Source organism: Agrilus planipennis, unplaced genomic scaffold (assembly GCF_000699045.2).
Source record: "Agrilus planipennis isolate EAB-ADULT unplaced genomic scaffold, Apla_2.0 scaffold16, whole genome shotgun sequence".
NCBI classification, from domain to species: Eukaryota; Metazoa; Arthropoda; class Insecta; order Coleoptera; family Buprestidae; genus Agrilus; species Agrilus planipennis.
The window spans coordinates 2,240,278-2,259,798 of NW_020438946.1; the positions used below are offsets into that span (position 1 = coordinate 2,240,278).

General features: G+C 34.4%; 3 protein-coding genes across 6 annotated transcripts; 1 reads left to right on the top strand and 2 right to left on the bottom strand.

Annotated features, from left to right (window-relative positions):
• Positions 1 to 1,660: 1,660 nt before the first annotated feature.
• Positions 1,661 to 8,383, bottom strand: LOC108741750 (zinc metalloproteinase nas-14-like). Of its 4 annotated transcripts, none has more exons than XM_018476654.2 (4): positions 8,289 to 8,383; positions 4,399 to 4,654; positions 3,416 to 3,742; positions 1,661 to 1,996 (listed from the first exon to the last, which is right to left on the bottom strand). In XM_018476654.2, the coding sequence occupies exons 2-4, from the start codon at positions 4,589 to 4,591 to the stop codon at positions 1,725 to 1,727; spliced, it is 792 nt and encodes a 263-aa protein (XP_018332156.1). In that variant the 5' UTR covers positions 4,592 to 4,654; positions 8,289 to 8,383; the 3' UTR covers positions 1,661 to 1,724. The 4 variants fall into 4 exon arrangements, with proteins under 4 accessions (XP_018332156.1, XP_018332155.1, XP_018332157.1 ...); XM_018476653.2 differs by lacking the exon at positions 8,289 to 8,383 and adding an exon at positions 5,480 to 5,566; XM_018476655.2 differs by lacking the exon at positions 8,289 to 8,383 and adding an exon at positions 5,332 to 5,457.
• On the top strand, positions 8,116 to 12,108 carry LOC108741751 (zinc metalloproteinase nas-4-like). Its single transcript, XM_018476657.1, has 4 exons — positions 8,116 to 8,237; positions 8,795 to 8,956; positions 9,433 to 9,759; positions 11,695 to 12,108. The coding sequence occupies exons 1-4, from the start codon at positions 8,180 to 8,182 to the stop codon at positions 11,970 to 11,972; spliced, it is 825 nt and encodes a 274-aa protein (XP_018332159.1). The 5' UTR covers positions 8,116 to 8,179; the 3' UTR covers positions 11,973 to 12,108.
• A 2,003-nt stretch (positions 12,109 to 14,111) lies between these two features.
• Positions 14,112 to 17,160, bottom strand: LOC108741752 (high choriolytic enzyme 1-like). The gene is made up of 4 exons (XM_018476658.2): positions 17,005 to 17,160; positions 14,849 to 15,040; positions 14,467 to 14,793; positions 14,112 to 14,392 (listed from the first exon to the last, which is right to left on the bottom strand). The coding sequence occupies exons 1-4, from the start codon at positions 17,120 to 17,122 to the stop codon at positions 14,112 to 14,114; spliced, it is 918 nt and encodes a 305-aa protein (XP_018332160.1). The 5' UTR covers positions 17,123 to 17,160.
• Between the last annotated feature and the right edge of the window lie 2,361 nt (positions 17,161 to 19,521).

The window sequence follows — 19,521 nt, forward strand, 5'->3', positions numbered from 1 at the left end:
ATATACTTAAAAATGTAGGGATGAGTTACAAAGGTTTAAGAGTAATACTTAGTTTGTATAAAAAGCAACAGGTAGGGAAGTATATTATACCTATACTGGGAATACACAATAACACCAACTTTATAAAAAAAAAAAAATTGAAACAAAAATACTGGTATGCAATGGAAGAAAAAGTAAGGAAAGAGCGAATATAAAGATAGGAGACGACAGATTGGAAGAAGTGGCTCATTTTATAGTAAGTATCCAGCAAGTCAAATAAGTCAGGACCGCAGGAATAGTAGGGATGCAAACCAGAGGGCAGCGCAGGATCGAGTCGCCTTCAATAAAAAAAGTCACTTCTATGCTTGCGAACGGTTAATTTAGAAATTTGAAAAAGATTGTTAAAGGTGTATGTTTGGAGCACGGCGCTGTACGGATGCGAAACATGGAAAGTGGGTTCGGCGGAAAAAAAAATGGTTAGAAGCGTTCTAAATGTGGTGTACAGGTGAATCATGATGATACCGTGGATAGAGAAGGTTAGAAATGAAGAGGTATTAGAAAGAATAGGAGAATAGAGGACTGTATGGAAGTCAATAAGAAATAGGCGAGATAGGTTAGTAGGACACCTTCTCAGGCATGAAGGTCTAGTCAGAGACGTGTTAGAGGCAGAAATATGAGTTAATAGGAGTAGAGGTAGACCCAGATTAGACTAGGTACTGTTCGCAAATAGTTAAGGATGTGGGTTGTTCTAATTTTAGGGAAATGCGAAGGTTAGCTCAGGATAGGAAAGACTGGAGGTACGTGTCCAACTAGTCTTAAGATGACCTGATGACGATGATACATATTGTGGCGTGCGTGTCTATTTGCGAGACTGGAGCTGGATGAGGACGTGACTATGGTTTATTTTCGAAGCACTAAGAAGAAGATAAATCTATTCATGAGACTGATTTATTCGAAATATTTACAGAGTATTTGTACAATAATTATTTAGATGAGTTAAATGTAAAATGTCTATCTAGCATTGCTTGCATACATGTATAACGTTTTATGAATTATATGTACCAGAAGGAACTGCCCCTTGGTGATTAACGATATTGGTCATCATTGTGTGAAATATTTTGGGAAATATTGAGCGGGTTTTTTAGTTGATTGTGAAATGCTAGATTAGATTACTGTTCGCAAATAGTTAAGGATGTGGGTTGTTCTAGTTTCAGACCGAGCGGCATGGCCTAGAGGTTCAGACCATTGCTTAGCATTCGGGAGGACGCCGGTTCGATTCTGCCTCCGTCTGCCTTGGTCCAAGTTTTTCTGTGGTTTCCTTGGATCACTTAGGCAAATGCTGAGGCAGTAATTTTCCACAGATAATCTTTCATTCTCTTCTGTCTTTATTTCGTCCGTCTCAACTTTCTCACCCGAACCACCACCCACCCATTCCCACGATTCCTGAAAGCAGGCTGAAGAGGACCTTCCGCCCTACCTTCCGGCATAGTCCGTAGGGACTGCCCGCCCGCCAGCATTACTGGCTGGTGGGAATGAAACACCCAAAAGTTTTTTTTTCTAGTTTCAGGGAAAAGCGAATATTAGCTCAGGATAGGAATGAGTGGAGGTGCGTGTTCATAATGAAATATCAAAAAGGATTTATTAATAAAAGCATTTTTATTTGTACTTGTTAGAATAAATGTTTATTAAATGTAGTAAACAATGGATAAATGACAAAGAAAACCACACAATTATTTATTTCGAGATTATTTTACTCCATACGTTCTACAGATTCGTCTGTAGTAACTTTCCTTATGGCCTTTGAAACATCCATAAAGATCGTTTAGCTTGATACAATCCAAAACTGACATTCCTTCTCTTTGTCCCACAGAGACTCCTTCCTTTTTAGGTGTAATTGTTGGTTTACTTCTGTCCACAGCGAAGAAATTGTTACCATAATGCATAAGAGAATTATAGTCGTATGGATATTTGGTGAATGCCTTGTGATACGGTTGTATTTTGAAATTTTGCAAGCTATCTATAAATTAATGAAATATTGATTTGTATTCGAAATAAACAATTTATTTTTCAACAAACAATAGATTAATAATGGTAACGACTTTCGAAATTGCTATTTTTCACGATTAGATATTTTCCCCAAAGATCTTTGTTGTGATAGGTATAATACCAAAATATTCGTGTTTTTGTTTTACTTTTTCTATCGGCATAGTCAAATAGGTATTTAATTTGAAAAATGGAGTATTTGAAAGTTTCTCTGGTAGACGTGTTACGATTGTAATTTACAACTGAGATCTCAACCTTCATTATCATCATCATCATAAGGTCGTCAGTCCTAAAATTGGTTAGACACGCACTTCCACTCTTTCCTATCCTGAGCTAATCTTCGAATTAGCCTAAAACCTGAATATCTTACATCCTTAACTATTTGTGAACAGTAATCTAATCTAGGTCTACTTCTACTCCTCCTAACTCCCATTTCTGCCTCTAATATCTCTCTGACTAGGCCTTCATGCCTGAGAAGGTGTCCTACCAACCTATTTCGTCTATTGGCCATCCAAATGACTCCGGTCCCACTAATACTTTTTAATCAATCTTTGAAGATATATTTATATTAATATACGGTCAGTTTTGGCTAAAGAAATTTATGTACCAAAACCCAAAATGGCTTTTAGAGGTCATAAAACTTTGTGATGATTTTCATTTTGAAAACGTTTTGTTATATATCAGACACGTTGTTTTCCAAATTTCATCTCATATTAACGTAAATCTACCTGCACGAGCTGGTTATCAATATATTTAGCATATCTAGTATACTTCGTTTGGTTTCTGTAGCGATGTGACCTTCAGTTTGACCGGCGCAAAGTAGAAAAGAACGGCACTAGGCCAGAAAAGAAAGGAAACAACTCTCGGCCAAACTCTTAACCGGCGAGGAGCGTAAAATCTATACAGTACTGCACGGAAAAATTGACCATTTTATCCACTACAATTGCATTGCTCAAATGTGCTGTTATTGATACCATTTACTACTGAAAATATCAACGAGATGTTTATTTATATTTGAAGACATATTAAAGGCTTTAACGCTTGTTTTCGACACTACTATCGATGATTGAACAAAAATTTTGGCAGGCATTGTATGAAAAAGTATGTTCAATGAACAAGAGTCTAGACGTCTAGAGTATAATGAGCTTTTTTCTCCCTACCTACGATTTTGCCAGCGCGCATCCAAGACATTGGAAGGGGAACATCGCTAGAGAAAGAAAATGAAGTATATATTACTACGTGTCACTGAATAAACCCACTTTGTACCTTCGGCCAGTGGTTATACTAACGCCAACCCCATAATAATTGTATGAAATACTACATTTCGAGTTTAGACAGTAACAAAAGTATTCATTCTCGTATTTATATATATATATATATATTGAATAATTACTTGGTTTTATGTTGTCTCTATGTAAGTCAATATACTTATCCCTGTCCCATCGTGATTGTTCATGGAAAGTTCCCAAAGCGTGCATTATTTCATGAATAGGAGTTCCTTCACTAGCTAGACATCCAGGGCTATAATCCGTTGGGGCTTGTAAACTAACAACCTGCTCACCACCCCGTCGGCCCACATGGGACCAGCAACCCGAAGGGTCCTTGACGGGTTGAATATGAATATAATCGACAGTCTGTCTATCCCACGGAATTAATTTTACACAAGTCATATAATTAATTTTCTCAATTGCTCCATGAATTAATTGTGTAGATGCTTCGTCTAAAATGATTGAAATTAAAATTACATTTATTTAGGTAACAAGTTCTATTCGATGAGAACTATTTGTTAGTGGTTTGTTGTCAGAAATAATAGGTGTTTTTATCGAAGTCAAGTCAAATACTACTATCCAAACAGGACTTTCTCATCCATATGAAAACATTACAATGGAATGACTCGACTATTACAATTTATCAAATATGACAAAGTCTGATAATACGAAAACCCTTGTTAAGACCAATTGTGATACTAGTCGACCTTAGATGTAAGCAATGATAGAAATTCGAGGTATAATTTTTTGTTTTATTACTTTTGTGATTGAAAAATAGAAACTTATTGTTGTATTTTTAAATTTTGTAGGTAGTTTGAAAATGACTGAAATGGACAGTCGAAACGTCGCTTTTACAATAAAGAAAGTTCAAATATAGAACATATCGTTGGTTAATTGGCGAGATTAGAGTCATTTTTCACATTTTGATTGCAGTTTGTATTTGATATTATTAAAGTAGAAACTGGGCTTGAAAACTATTCAAACATAAACAGCAATAGATTACAGTAAAATGTAAAATAAACATGTGCATTTTGTGTTTTGAATTTTAATTGTAAATAGAACTAAGTTTAACTTAAATTTCAAATATGTATATCCCATCTCTGCTTACTGTATAATTCACTTATATAGTAAGATACAATTCCATTTTTCCAAATTTTGTCTGGAAAGTTAGTCCACCTAAATCCTACCCTCCATTTGTCATACATCGCTTCGTCCATGGCTATGTCTCCCTCAAATAACCCAGGTTTTACTTCCTCGTCTTGATCTTGGAGTTTCTTGGTTTCTTCTGGTGCTAGTCTCATTAAAATATTTTCAGGCTTTTTAGAATTATCCGAAGTACATTCGACTGCAGCAGGCACTAAAAGCTATGTGATTGAGCTTCATAGAAACTTAGTAAGCTATTGTTGTTTCAAAATTTACAAACTAAACATTCAAGTCTATATAACTTTTATAACTTTTTTAAAAAACCAATTAAGTACGTAACTATAAAAGAACACATACATACATGGCCAATATTTACGGTAAAATGATAAGAACAGTATAAGTGCTTGGTTATTAGATCTCATCAGCAGACCAGAGGCAGATTTTTAAAAGCAAACTGATTAATCTAGTTTAATTTTTATATTTAAATATTAAGTCCAAAAATCTTTTTGTTAGGTCCACACGCTTGCAACCAGACAGAAAGACAAAACCATGACAATATTCACTTCGTTAGTGTTGTCTCTTTCTATCCTGAACATATAATTCTAACCTAACGGAACATAGTCTTCAGTGTAGTATTTGTTTTATATTTTTGTGCTAATATATTGTTTATTTTTTAGATTAGATTTAATGTGATTCAGAGCGTTTGTTTTTTAATGTTAACAGCCAACCTCTAGTAACCGTTTATTCCGTTATGTAGTACTAATTTAATTATGTATATATAGGAAGCTCTATTATCGGCATTATTTACATTCTCCATCCACGTAACTGCGCGTTTCGGTGGACACCTATGTTGCAATTTTACGTACAGGATCTTGTTGAAAAATTTTTTTGTCCTTACCCCGCTGCTGAAGTCACCGTAAGATTGTTAATTGCATTTGTACTTTACACTCTCCGAAGCACTTATTTTTAGTACACCCTGTATAAGTGCATATGTATGTATGTCAGACTTTCAAAATTTTAGTTTGAATCATAACATCTATACTAACCACGGCCAAGTGGAGGTAGGATTGATGATTTTAAATTAGCCACTGTCTTAGGCACACAATAACCCGAGAAGTAGGTAACCATAACGAGTATCACAGCTGTTACCATTTGATTCATTTTTGTTATGAAAATTGCCACAAGTTGTTTGTTGGAAATTAAAATTACAATTAACTGATTTTCTATCATAAAAATTGAAATCAGTTAAACGAAGTGATATAAAATGGTAATTACACATTTCAATTTAATTGTTCATTGAGTTTGATTTTAAAAGGTTTTAAAAAAAATATTACAACTAAATTTTGATTATCCGTAAATTAGTCAAGAAACAAAACAATGGATTTCTGATATAAAATGACAATGACACATTTCATCTTTTTGATTTCTGTAATTTTTAATGTCTTACAAATTTGCGACGATTGTAAATTCGACGTATTTAATAGGTTTTTTCATTCTATTATTCCTAATGTGTCTCTGTGTTCTGTTAAGATTGTTTTCCTTTTGTTATGTAAATTTGATTTTCTGTTAAAGAAAGCGCCTGCTTCACTTCATTCAATTACAATGGCTACGTAAATAATATTTAAGGTTTGAGTGCAGATATTATTAACATAAATATAGAATCTATACTTACAATTACTATAATGATAGTCATTCTTCTAATAAGTTAACAGCGATACACATATACAAGGTTTCATATGAAGGAATCTAGTAAAAAATATACCTAAATGTTTTCCCTTATTTTCTCTTAATATTTTCTATTCCTAATGTTATCATTAAAATTAAAAGGAAAATCTTTCTCGTACTATTTTTGGTTTTCTCTTCTTTATGAAATTATCAAACGATATTGATTTTTATTGTAAGCATTNACCCGACTCCGCGCTGCTCTTTTTACTTTAAATCGCGCTTTTTCTGTCTTGAGTTATCTAACTCTCTAAATATTGAAAATCTGTTTTTTTTTTCGTCTCCTACTATTTTTATGTTAGCTTTAACTTTACATTTAAATTCTTTAGATGCTATTATTTTTGTTTCGTTTTTATGAATTTTCTTGACTTACTTTAGCGTCAATACCGCTGCCATTTCATCTATAGCTATAAGCTACATATATGTGGTAATAATTGAAAAAGAATTTAGAAGCTATCAAAAAGTGGTGTTATCGGAAGATGTTAAAAAGAGGAACTATTAGAAAAAGTTAGAGAACACAGAGCGCACTATGGAAGTAAATAAGAAAAAGGTGAGATAGGTCGGATAGGACACATTCTCAGCGACGAAATTAGTTACAGACATTACACGCAACAACAGGAGTTAAAAGGGGCTGAGGTAGATTTAGAATGATTATTGTTCGCAAAGAGGGATTTCTTTAGTTTTCGAGAAATTTGATGATTGGTTCACGCTCAACAAGTCTTTGGGCTCAAAATCTTATGATGATGCTAACTTTTAAAAAATGAATTATTAATTTGTCCTTTTCGCACGCTACTGCTAAGCTGTTCCGCTGATTCTTATTACTTACTTCTGACTACCTCCTCCTGTGGGACCAGGGAAACCAAAATTCGACATTTACAGATGTTTAATTAAAATTATAGATTAAACAGTACTGTTTGAAAATAAATAAAAGTAAAACAAAAATATTGGTATGTAAAGGAAGAAAAAGTACGGAAAAAGCGAATAGGAGAAGAAGTGGTTGATTTTCTGTATCTAGAAAGTCAGATAATTCAGAATAGAAGGAGCAGTAGATATATATNGCAGGGTCGAGTCGTCTTCAATAAAAAGAAGTCCCTTGTATGTTCGCGAACGGTTAATTTAGAAATTTGAAAAAGATTATTAAAGATGTACGTTTGGCGAGGGGTGCTGTACGGGTGCGAAACATAGACATCGGGCGTGACGGAAAAGAAAAGGTTAGAAGCGTTCGAAATGAGAAGGTTAGAAATGAAGTGGTATTAGAACGAATAAGAGAACTGAGAACTCTAAGGAAATCAATGAGAAATAGGAGAGATAGGCTGGTAGAACAACTTCTCAGACATGAAGGACCAGTCAGGGATATATAGGAAGCAGAAACAGAAACAGATAGTTAAGGATGTGGGATGTTCAAGTTTTAGGGAAATGCGAAGATTAGCTCACGATAGGAAAGAGTGGAGGTGCGTGTTCAACCAGTCTTAGGACTGACCACCATGATGATGATTCTTAATTCTTGTAGTAGCACGTCTTACTTATTAACGTTATTATTTTAAAATTAATACAATAAATGGTCACGAAAATAAACGATTTTGATTAATGGTTATTCTGATCCGAGAAAAATGGTAGAAATTTTTGTGAACTCTCTCCTTCCTAAAATCCTGGATCCAGGTCTCACACAAGCAAAAGTTTGTAAGGATCGTTAATATTGTGGTACCTTTTGCATTAAAATTTTTTGTTAATAGACTTAGTACAATTTGTACTATATGTAACTTAGTTGGAACTGTTAAACATGTCCATACAATACCAAATTATGAGGAAACGTTTAATTGCTGGTTTTAACAATGGAAAATTAAACTACTTCTACTAGCAAAATATTTAAATGAGATACGTATCCATAACCTTCAATATTCACAAGTCAAGGTACAAAATATAATATTTTTATATTTTTGTTGTTAGTTATGTCAATGAATGCAAAATCTATGTAATACTTTCTTACGGTTAGTACAAATTATTGTATTGTGTGTGTTCTGATAATGTATTTTGTACATGCATACATCGTTTTACAAATAATTGTTTTCGTTACAACTGAAGGTATATTAATATAATTAAGTCGCCATTAGATAGTGATATAATTGTCCTTACACATTTTCCTGATTAACAGAATACGTTCTTCAAACTGTATCTAGTAGTTCTCCATTAAGGATTTCGCTGAGGGAATCAACTATTTATATTGAACTCGTCAAACTTACGGGACGGACTAATAGTTGTGTGTAAAAACAAATACCGCACGCAGATGAAGTTATCATACAATAAAAAATAAATTAAGAATTGTATTTTATTTGTATCATTAACATGGGTGTAGCGAAAGTATTTTCCTAGGGAGAGGGGTAGATTTTTAATAGCTGTAAATTTATGTAGTTTTAGTACGTTTGGTTTCTATGTTTTTAAACTTCGTGTTGAAATCGTGACTCGTTAAAGACTTTTTCAGGGGAGGCAATGAGCTTGCCAGGGAGGGGGCGGTGCCCCCATTGCCCTTACCTATTTACGGCCATGGTCATTAAAACGGATTCTGACTTGTTTTCACTTTCTTTCAAGTTCAAATTCCAATTTTTAATATTTACTGTAAGATCGTTATTTTTACTTTTAAGAAAATCCTCTTCAGTATCAACCTCCCGAAGTAAGTCCTGCATTATTCGAAGGTGATTTAGAATGGGATGAAGGAATTGATACAAAAAGAAGATTGGGAGTAATCATCCAGCAAAAGCTTTGGACCAACAAAACCGTACCTTACCTTATCAGCAAAAAATATAGTTAGTTTATTTTCATTGTATACCATCAGGTTTTTACAATCTACACGATTACAATCTTTTGCCTTAACACTAAATTTCCTATACAATGTGTTATACGATGAACCCAAGGTTGTTCCCCATTCCTTGTTTGCCCACCATCTGTCTAAACTGTCCTTAAATGAATCTCTTCATATTCCCTTTAATCCCAAAAGATTCGACAGAATTCAGTAACTTCCAAATTCTCAACCACCTCCCTTACCTTTCCACCTCATTTCGATGGTTTTTTATTTAGAATATCCCTCATTTCTTCCCTTAAATAAATTTTTGACTATTTCTCGTTTGGCATTCCTATAATATCCCTGAGATCGAAATGCGCGTTCGCTCACTATGTACTCTAAATACCCGAATTGTACTTTACCCATTGCATACATTACAATAAATTATTGTTAAGGACATACCTTTTCTTAGGCAATTTCTTTAAATATAAACATTTTCAGACAATAGAGAAAAAAAGTACATTCGGAAAGCAATTAATGTCATTAACCGTATGACTTGCATTGAACTTATTCCGAGGATGAAAAATGAAGTCGACTATCTTTATTTCAAAAATAGCAAGAAACATTCCGGATGCAGCTCTTATGTTGGCCGAAGAGGAGGAAAACAAAACATTTATTTACAAAAGCGTAATTCAATGGGCGGCAATTGTTTCAGAAGAACTGGTACAATAATTCACGAAATAATGCATTCATTAGGAGTACTTCATGAGCAGTCCAGATTGGACAGAGACGAGTATATAACTATACACTTTGAAAATATCATGCCAGGTAACAATGACGATTTCTTCTTACATTATAATTGACCTACTTAATAATATAGGGTTGTTCGGAAAGTCATTTCGTTTTTTTTTGTGGAAATGAAAGACAGTTTTCGTATAATAAACAAATACTTTATTAAATTATATATTGACCGTTCTGGTCCAACACCTTTTGCCATCTTTCTGGTAGTAGTATAATTCCACGCTCATAAAATTTTTGGTCTTTGCTGGCAAAAAACTGATCGAGGAGGTTTTTGACCTCCTCATTTGAGGTGAAGGTTTTACCGTCTAAAAAATTTTGGAGTGACCGGAACAAATAATAATCCGATGGTGCCAGGTCTGGACAATATGGTGGGTGTAGCATTGTATCCCATTCAAGCTGTAAAAGCTTTTGGCGAGTGACCAAACTTGTGTGAGGTCTCGCGTTGTCTTGGTGAAACACTACACCTTTCCTGTTGATTAGTTCTGACCTTTCCTGTTGAAGTGCATCATTCAGTTTGTCCAGCTGATGACAGTTATCCGATAAAAAGCTCAAGAAAAACAATTCCTTTAAAATCCCACCAAACAGACAGCATCACCTTTTTTGGTGAATATCGGCTTTGGAAATGGTTTGAGCCGGTTCATCTTTTTTGCTCCATGACCTCTTGCGTTTGACGTTGTTGAAACCCATTTTTCGTCCCCAGTGATGATGCGCTTCAAAAACGGATCATTTTCGTGACGTTTGAGAAGCGAATCGCAGACGTCAATGCGGCGACACAGATTTCTCTCTGTGAGAACATGGGGAACCCATACATCGAGCTTCAAGGATATTCCCAGGCCTTTCAAGTGGTCATAAACTGTTGAATTTGATAAATTTAACCTCAATCCGATCTCACGTGTTGTTATTCGCCGGTTCACATCAACTAATGCCTTTATCGCGTCTTTATCAGCTTCAACCGGCCTTCCCGAACGTGGTGCATTTTCGACATCAAAATTGCCGGATCGAAATTTAGCGAACCAGTTCTGGCACTGGCGTACTGTCAACACACCTTCTCCATACACATCAGTCAATTTCTTTCTGGCTTGAACAGCATTTTTACCCTTTCTGTAGTAAAACAGTAAGATATGTCGAAAATGCTGCTTATCGCTCTCCATATTTAAAAGGGTACCAACCAAAAACTACTGCGTAGAATTAATTGGAATTTTTCACACACAAGCCTTGCTATATGAGCTCTCAAAGCATATAAAAATTAAATTATACGGCTTAAATGTGAAGTTGGGTGCAAAAGAATACAATTAAATCCTCTGTCGGGAAAAAACGAAATGACTTTCCGAACAACCCAATAAGAATCTTTATGTAGAAGTATATTTGAAGCTAACTAGTGAGATCAGAGATTTAAACTTCAAGGATTGTGGTAAAATTGCTAAAATAAACAGGAGATTAAAGATTAAATGATGTTTATAGAAACAAACAATGACCAAAGCAAGGTATGAAAATGGTTGAAGAAATTTTGAGAAAGTGAAAATCAAAATTCTGGAAAAACCAGCAAAGAAACTGAGAGGGTGGAAGTATATTAATTTTGGTTTTTCTACATATTTCTCTTTAAATCACTTCATCGACCTCTGTAGTTTGCTCTGGTGTCATTACTGTTTCTACAAATATTATTTAATTTTCTGTATTTTTCTTCATAATGAAATAGTTAAATAGATACACAAAGATACTTTGTTAGTTTCATTCATATATTAGAAATTATTCTGATAATAAAAACTAATATTTAGAATCTAATCAAGTGTTTCAATTTATATATCTATTCTACCATTTAAATGTTCTCCGAACGTTCAATTACTATTCTCATTTATTGAAGATTTAATATCATTAATTGTCAAAGGTATCGCATAATAAAAAAATCAGTTTAATTGACATTGTCAGCTAATCACAGGTACTGATATAGATTTTGTTTTATAGGTGCCGAGAAAAATTTCAGAAAGACGGTACATAGTTTTGCTACCTCCAAATTCCAATACGATATAAACTCGATTATGCATTATGGTGGGAACTACTTCAGCATAGATGAAAAAAAACCGACAATAACTGCAAAAAAAGCAGGAAGTATAAAACTGGGACAAAGGAAAGGAATGTCGATTTTGGATTGTTTAAAGTTAAACCATATGTATGGATGTCTCCAAGAACCCAACGAAAAGAAGCGATACCAGAGCATTTGTAATTCTTTCGGAATACAATAAATTAAAAAATCAACTGCGTGTCAAGCTCTTCCAATATATCTTGATACTGAAATACTTATAATAAGCACCTACTGTATATCTATGTAGATTGGTATATGTAAAAATAACTAAATGATTATTGATGCTCTTTCATTTCTCAGAGTTTGTAATAGGAGTAATTTCTTTGAAACATTAAACTTATTAAACCATGTTCATATTTGTTAATTATTATTATTTCCAATTTTTCCGTTTAATACTTTAAGAATAAATGTAATAGGGCAAACAATTTTCATAATTTTCAATTTCTATTCAAAAATTATGTCATTTTCTACCTTAGTTAGATTTCAATCCTTTATTATTATTAGTATTATCCATAATTAACTCATAAAACAAAATTGTGTTTTACTCCCATCAATTGATAATAGGAGGTTGGCTATTCCACTGATCTACAGTATGGGAATGGTTAAGCCCTCTGTAGTATCCTTTAGTATGTGAACGGGTGGAAGGTGGTATTTATGGAGAGGAAGATGATACGGACGAAACAAAGACAGGAGAGACCTGAAAGATTTTTTTACCATTTTCATGTTACACACCCACCAACTAATGCAACTGGGAGGGCTATTTCACTGTAGTGCAAAGTAATGGCTAAAGCCAAAAGCCTCCTTCAGTCTCCTTTAAAAATAGTGGGAATTGTGGTGGATGGCGGTAGTTGGGAAGAGACAGATAAAACGGACAAAGTGAAGATAAATACGTCCCACTGACGTATACTGTGGTATAAAATGATGGCTAAGGTCAAGAGTCTTCTTTACTCGACTTTAGGAATGGTGTGGGAATGGGTAGGCGGTGGTGGTTAAAGAGAAACAAATGGAACGGATGAAATGAAGACAGGAGAAAAGTGAAACATTTTCTATGGATTATTATTATTCTGGTGTTTCACTCCTTACACCGCCGTTGATGCAGCTGTGATGTAAAGTGATGGCTATGATCAAAAGTCTTCTTTATTCGCCTTTAGGAATGGTGTGGGAATGGATAGGTGGCGGTGGTGGGTAAGTAGAGGCAGATGAAACGGAAGAAATGAATACAGAAGAGAAGTGAATGTTTTTTTTGTAGAATATTCGCATATTTGTGTTTCACTCCCATCAGTTGATGCTTATGGGTGGACTGTTCTACTAACTTACACTTTGGTGTGAAGTGATGGATAAGGCGGAAAGCTCTCCTTAATGTTTTTTAGCCACATAGCGAATGAAGAGAGAAGCGAACAGATAGATTATCTGTGAAATAGTACCACCCCCAACACTTGCTTACACGATTTAATGAAATCACTGAAAAACTTGGAGCAAGATCCAGACAAACATTTACTCAGACAATCCGCTCGGCCGTAATTATTGGAACTATTTATTCATTAGGTTCCAACCATGACCAATTTTGAGTCACTATTTCACATTATTTGGATATGGCAACTTATAACAGGTAGATAGAAGGACGGACTTATGGAGGGAGAATCATCGACAGGACATTAATACAATTACTGTTCAGTTTTTCTATTGTGATACACTAAAAATAAGCGTTGAAATAAAAATAAGAAGATTAACGAATTTGAGATAAAGTTGATGAAATGCTTCTTAATAAATGATTTAGGTAAACGGAACCCCTTAATTCATAAGATTACGCATTAGTCTATCAGAAATCAAAATTTGGCAAAATTATTAACCAGTATATTTTACACTACTTAAAGTTTTAATATGTTTATATCTACCTACAAAAATTACAGAGGTAAAGTTGAATATTTGAAACAAACTTTTTAATTTTGTCTTTCATGCGGGGTATCATTTCGAAAAGTGTATTTAACGAGATAGTCTGGGAAATCCCCGAAAATCGAGCCATTAATTTTTCTCCTCGAATTATTTTTACTTGAATAAACTAAGCAATTATAAAACGTAATTAAAATGGATCTGAACTGAAACAATAATAAAATCTTTAAAGGAATTGTTAGTAGATCTAAAGTTTAATGGAAGAATTAGGTAATATAATATTTCTATAAAACAATAAATTATATTTAATGACATGCGATTTGTCACTAACAAATACAACAATAAATTGGTGTTTAAATAAGTTACTTTTCCTATTAAATAAACAGCCAGAGATGAGACTTTTATTATTTTAAGACGATATTCCTAAAAATTTGCAAATACTAAAATACTTTCTCCTTGTCTTTGGATTATCTAAACAGCCGTAGAGATCGTTCAGTTTCAGACAGTCTAAAACAGACATTCCCTTTCTTTGACCCAATTTTTTCACTCCAGATACTTTCGGAGTAATTGTCGGCTTTCCACTGCCTATGCTGAAATAATTTTTGCCATAATGCATAATGGAATCGAAGTCATACTCGAAACTGAAAGAGGTATTTTCGGGACTCTGTTTCTGGAAATTAGACTTGTACCCTAAAAGGTGAAAATAATTACTTGGAAATTTAAAGTACATTTACTTTTTACTCATACTGCAATAGCATACTCACTAGGCACAATATTCTCTGGATGTATTTTAACATATCGGTCCCTGTCCCACCTGGAATGTTCGTGGAATATTCCTAAGGCATGCATTAGCTCATGTATCGCTCTACCCTCGTTGCCTAAACAATTTGTGCTTCTATCGGTAGGTGGTTGCAAACTGAGAATTTGTGAACCGCCTTTACGTCCTACGAAAGACCAGCATCCTGCAGGGTACTTGATGGGCCAAATGAGGAGATAATCGCTAACTTTTCCATTCCATGGAATAAATTTCACGCAGGTCATAAAATTTATCGTTCGGATCGCTCGATAAATCGTCACATAATCAGTCACATCTAAAATAATTTTTAATAAGAAAATTAGGAAAGTTCTAAGCTGAATGTGTTTTACCATACAAAGGACTTATGACGTAAGGAACGGTTTTGTTAAGCCAGAGCTTTTCGGGAAATATGTCCTTGCGGAGTCCAATTCTCCAGTATTTGTAAATGTCGTTTTCCATTGCCATGTCTCCTTGGAATAAACCGGGACGTACTTCAGGATCCTGGTCATGGAGTTGGTCTATTAAGTCAGCGTCTATATCGGCTAATATTGAGCCAAAAAAGAAAATTAATGAAATTAAAATGTCAGGGATGTTAAGCGTTTCAATTAAGAGATTACGGCTTTGAAAACCAATCCCAAAATTTGCATCGTTCTGAATTTCAAGATTTTAATCATTTTTGAGAGTACATGAATACAGTATCTACAAAATAAATTTAGTACTTGTTTATAATAACGTAAGCTTATATAAATATTTATACAACAACAATAAATTACAATGTGGACGTGAACCGAATTAGTAATAAGTCTTTTTTCAATTTAGTATATGTTATAACTGAAAAATGATATAAAAACTAATTGCACTATCTAGGACTTAAGTCTAATATCACTCTTTTATCAACCAAGACAAACTTGGAAACATTGAAACAGTAAAGGAAATGTATGGAATAGGAATACTACATTTTTGAAAATATAAAATTGCTGTAAAGCAATATACGAAATTTAGCTTAAAAGGGATGTTCGATTAAAACGTGTCATATTAGCTTAATTGAACATTTTGCTCATTAGAGCCATTTAGATCATTCATCAAATAAACGCAAAAAGAATAAAGCTTTCATTATTTAAACTACTGGAAGTGTAGTCGACCAAGGGATTTTTGAAAGTTTTAGATATTAAAGATGAGAATTGTAGATCCGATCCTGTATTTAACTTTCCCAAACACCTTAATCTCTCTCTTAAGCCAAAGTAGAATAAAACAAAAGTAAATAATAAGTACCTACATGTTTTCCGAGCAATGGATATCAACGAAACAAATTTTTTCTTATATTATCAACTATATCCAGGGGCAAAAGACTAGTATGCTTTGATTGCAGATAATATAGCAGTATTAGCATCCAGTAAGGAGGAGTTATAGACAGCTTTAAATAAAATGGAATCGGTATTGACAAAACAGTATTGTATGAAAATAAATAAAAGTAAGACTAAAATATTGATATGCAAGGGAAGGAAAAGTAGGGAAAGAGCGAATATAAAGATAGGACACGAAAAATTAGAAGAAGTGGTTGATTTTAAGCATCTAGGAAGTCAGATAAGTCAGGACAGAGGGAGTACTAGGGATATAAAGCAAGGTCGAGTAGCCTTCAATAAAAAGAAGTCACTTCTATGCTCACGAACGGTTAATTTAGAAATTCGAAAAAGATTATTAAAGATGTACATTTGGCGCGGGATGCTGTACGGGTGCGAAACATAAACAGTGGGCGCGACGGAAAAGATAAGGTAAGAAGCTTTCGAAATATGGTGTTTCAGGCAAATGATGGATCGTGGATAGAGAAGGTTAGAAATGAAAGATATTAGAAAGAATATGAGAACAGAGGACTCTATGGAAGTCAATAAGAAATAGACGAGATACATTGGTAGGATACCTTCTCAGGCATGAAGGCCTAGTCAGAGACATAATAGAGGCAAAAACAAGAGTTAAGAGGAATAGAGGTAGACCTAGATTAGATTACTGTTCGCAAATAGTTAAGGATGTGGGTTGTTCTAGTTTTGGGGAAATGCGAAGATTAGATCAGGATAGGAACGAGTGGAGGTACGTGTCCAACCAGCCTTAAGACTGACGACCTTATGATGATGATTATTATCAACTATAGGTTTTACCCGCGGCTTCGCTCACGTTGATGTCAGAAATACGTGTCATCGACGACCACATAAAACCAATTTTTCAACATTTTAGGAACAGTATTACTCTATGTCCTTTTCTGCACCCCTGACAATGTGTATACAAAGATAATCGACGACCACATAAAACTAATGTTTTTTTATCTTTCTGGAATAGTATGTTTTTTCTGGATAAAAGGTACCTTATGTCCTTTTCTGAACCCCTGATAATGAGTGTACGAAATTTCATGGTGATAGGTTGAGTAATTTAGGCGTGAAAACGCAGCAAACCAACTCATATTTGAATTTATAATTTTAGTTAGGATTTGTTAAAAAATATGATTGGTACGAACCATCTTCGGGGATAGGTGGATGCATGATGTCTGGTACATGAGGCAGAACCACGCGACTTATGCAAACATTGTTAAGTAGTAGGACCGCAATGACCAAAACACATCGCACCTTACACATTTTACTTAAGTAAACCACAATACTGACGCTACTAACGATATCACGGCTTTTGCATGCCGATGAATTAAAAGAACGGTGGCACATACCTTTTAAACCAGGTGGCACACATTTTACCGTATACTTACCATTAAAATCATTTCTCCATATTTGGAACGAAGATATGAAAGTAAATGAAATGAAATGGAGTAAATCAGGTAAACACTTTCATACAATTGTTTGTTTATCGATAACCGAAACGGCAAAAGTAGGTAAAAATAGTGATTAAAGTAAACCTTGCTGGTCATATAAAAAACAGATATCTGTGTATTAACTAATAAAGAGTTTTAAATTTTGATCGTCTATTTAAAAAAATTGTTGTTAAAAATTTTCCTTCACTTATGAATCCCAAATAAGTTAGAGAACAGAGGGATAATGCCATATCAGTGGTAGCCTTGACGGGGGGATTAAGTCAATTACTACTTAAGGGCGTCTGTATTTAACGTCAGGGGATCATTTTTTTATGAAATTAAATTGAAAATTTTGAAAGGTTTGGAATCGTTAGGTGGCGTAAATATCATCATAAGGTCATCAGTCCTAAGACTGGTTGGACACGCATCTCCACTTTTTCCTATCCTGAGCTAATCTTCGCATTTCCCTAAAACTAGGACAACCCACATCCTTAATTATTTGTGAACAGTAATTTAATCTAGGCCTACCTCTACCCCTCCTAACTCCCGCTTCTGCCTCTAGTATGTCTCTCACTAGACCTTCATGCCTGAGTAGGTGTCCTAGGTACTAACTTATCTCGCCTATTTCTAATTGACTTCCATAGAGTCCTCTGTTCTCCTATTCTTTCTAACATCTCTACATTTCTAACCTTCTCTATCCACGGTATCCTCATCATTCGCCTGTAACATCACATTTCGAACGCTTCCAACCTTTTCTTTTCTGCAGCGTCCACCGTCCATGTTTCACACCCGTACAGCGTCGCTCTCCAAACATACACATTTTTTAATGCTACATCGAATTCTTCTCTCATTATGGGATAACCTAGTTCATCTATCTCCACACTATCTTCCTTCTCTAATATATCTCATAACTCAAGGCCTGTGTATAGGTTCTCTAAATATATTTTCCATCTATCTGCCTTTTCCTCATTTTCTATCAAAATGACCCCTGCCTCGTTTCTTATATTATTACTACCATACCCTACATTTCTAAAATTCCTTTTAATTTCACTACTTCGAATTTTTCTTCTACCTCTTTACACATCCTATCCTTAGCTGCTCTACACTTCCTAATTATTTCCCACTTTATAGCCTTATATCTTTTTGTTATTCTTCGTCTGTCCTGTTTTTATATTTCCGCCTTAAATGACTTTATACAATCAATATATTATATGCATAAATAAAGAAAGAGCTAAAAATGTATGTATCCGCTTAAGTTAAACACGTGCACTCAAAGATGTGTAGCGCGTTCGATAGGTCTTTAGGGTAGTTCATGCATAAAGCCATTTTGGTTGCGATGGACAGAAGTGTGTGGGAGATGAAGGTGGCCAACGTGTCCATATCTATCTGTTTTAATCCCATACGTTTAAAGAATTCCAAAAATAGTTCCTGAAAAATTGCTATGGTGGTAAGGAAGATATAGTGGTTAAAACTAGTCGACCTAATGCATGTTTATATGTCGTCCAAATTTCCTATAATGTTCGAATTAGTATGTGTGTTTGGGCACAGACCACCGAACACTATTCTAGAATAAGTGAGAATCTAGTAGAATGTTCTTGAATATTTATAGCATTGACTTCGCTGGAGTGTTCTTGAATATCTGAGAATATCCTCAAGCAGAATGTTTTACATCTAGAGTAAACTGGACCGGAAGAATCAAGAACGTTCTGGAATGTTCGATGACCATTATACTTGAGAGGTGGAGCTGAGTTCTAGTAGTAAATTAGTGAATTTTTATTAATTTTGACCAGTACCCTAAGCAATGTTTGTAATCTTCTCATAATGTTCAAAATTTCTCCAGTTTGGTGCGTGGGTGTGTGGGTTTGCGGTCTACTATCGGCCATTAAACACCAGTTTCTATATTATTATCTTAGAATAGAAAGTTCTAGAATGAATTGGAGACGGAAGATTGCGAACGTTATGGAATATTCGAGAACCGTTATATTTGAGTGTTGAAATTGAATTAGTAGATTTTTACATATTTTGACTAATGTCTTATCTCCAATAATCATCATCATCATCATAAGGTCATCAATCCTAAGACTGGTTGGACACGTACCTCCACTCTTTCCTATCCTGAGCTAAACTTCGCTTTTCCCTAAAACTAGAACAGCCCACATCCTTAACTATTTGCGAACAGTAATCTAATCTAGGTCTACCTCTACCCCTCCTAACTCCTGTTTCTGCCTCTAA

Coding starts and splice junctions, on each gene's coding strand:
- LOC108741750 (XM_018476652.2), bottom strand. CDS start 5,594: ATGAATCAAATGGTAACAGCTGTGATACTCGTTATGGTTACCTACTTC. Junction 3,743..4,398: donor CTATATAAGTGAATTATACA/GTAAGCAGAGAT, acceptor CAATCATTTTAG/ACGAAGCATCTACACAATTA. Junction 1,997..3,415: donor TAGAGACAACATAAAACCAA/GTAATTATTCAA, acceptor ATTAATTTATAG/ATAGCTTGCAAAATTTCAAA.
- LOC108741752 (XM_018476658.2), bottom strand. CDS start 17,122: ATGTGTAAGGTGCGATGTGTTTTGGTCATTGCGGTCCTACTACTTAAC. Junction 15,041..17,004: donor TCCACCTATCCCCGAAGATG/GTTCGTACCAAT, acceptor GCTCAATATTAG/CCGATATAGACGCTGACTTA. Junction 14,393..14,466: donor TCCAGAGAATATTGTGCCTA/GTGAGTATGCTA, acceptor TTCACCTTTTAG/GGTACAAGTCTAATTTCCAG.
- LOC108741751 (XM_018476657.1), top strand. CDS start 8,180: ATGTATTTTGTACATGCATACATCGTTTTACAAATAATTGTTTTCGTT. Junction 8,238..8,794: donor TGTTTTCGTTACAACTGAAG/GTATATTAATAT, acceptor TTTACTTTTAAG/AAAATCCTCTTCAGTATCAA. Junction 9,760..11,694: donor CTTTGAAAATATCATGCCAG/GTAACAATGACG, acceptor TTTGTTTTATAG/GTGCCGAGAAAAATTTCAGA.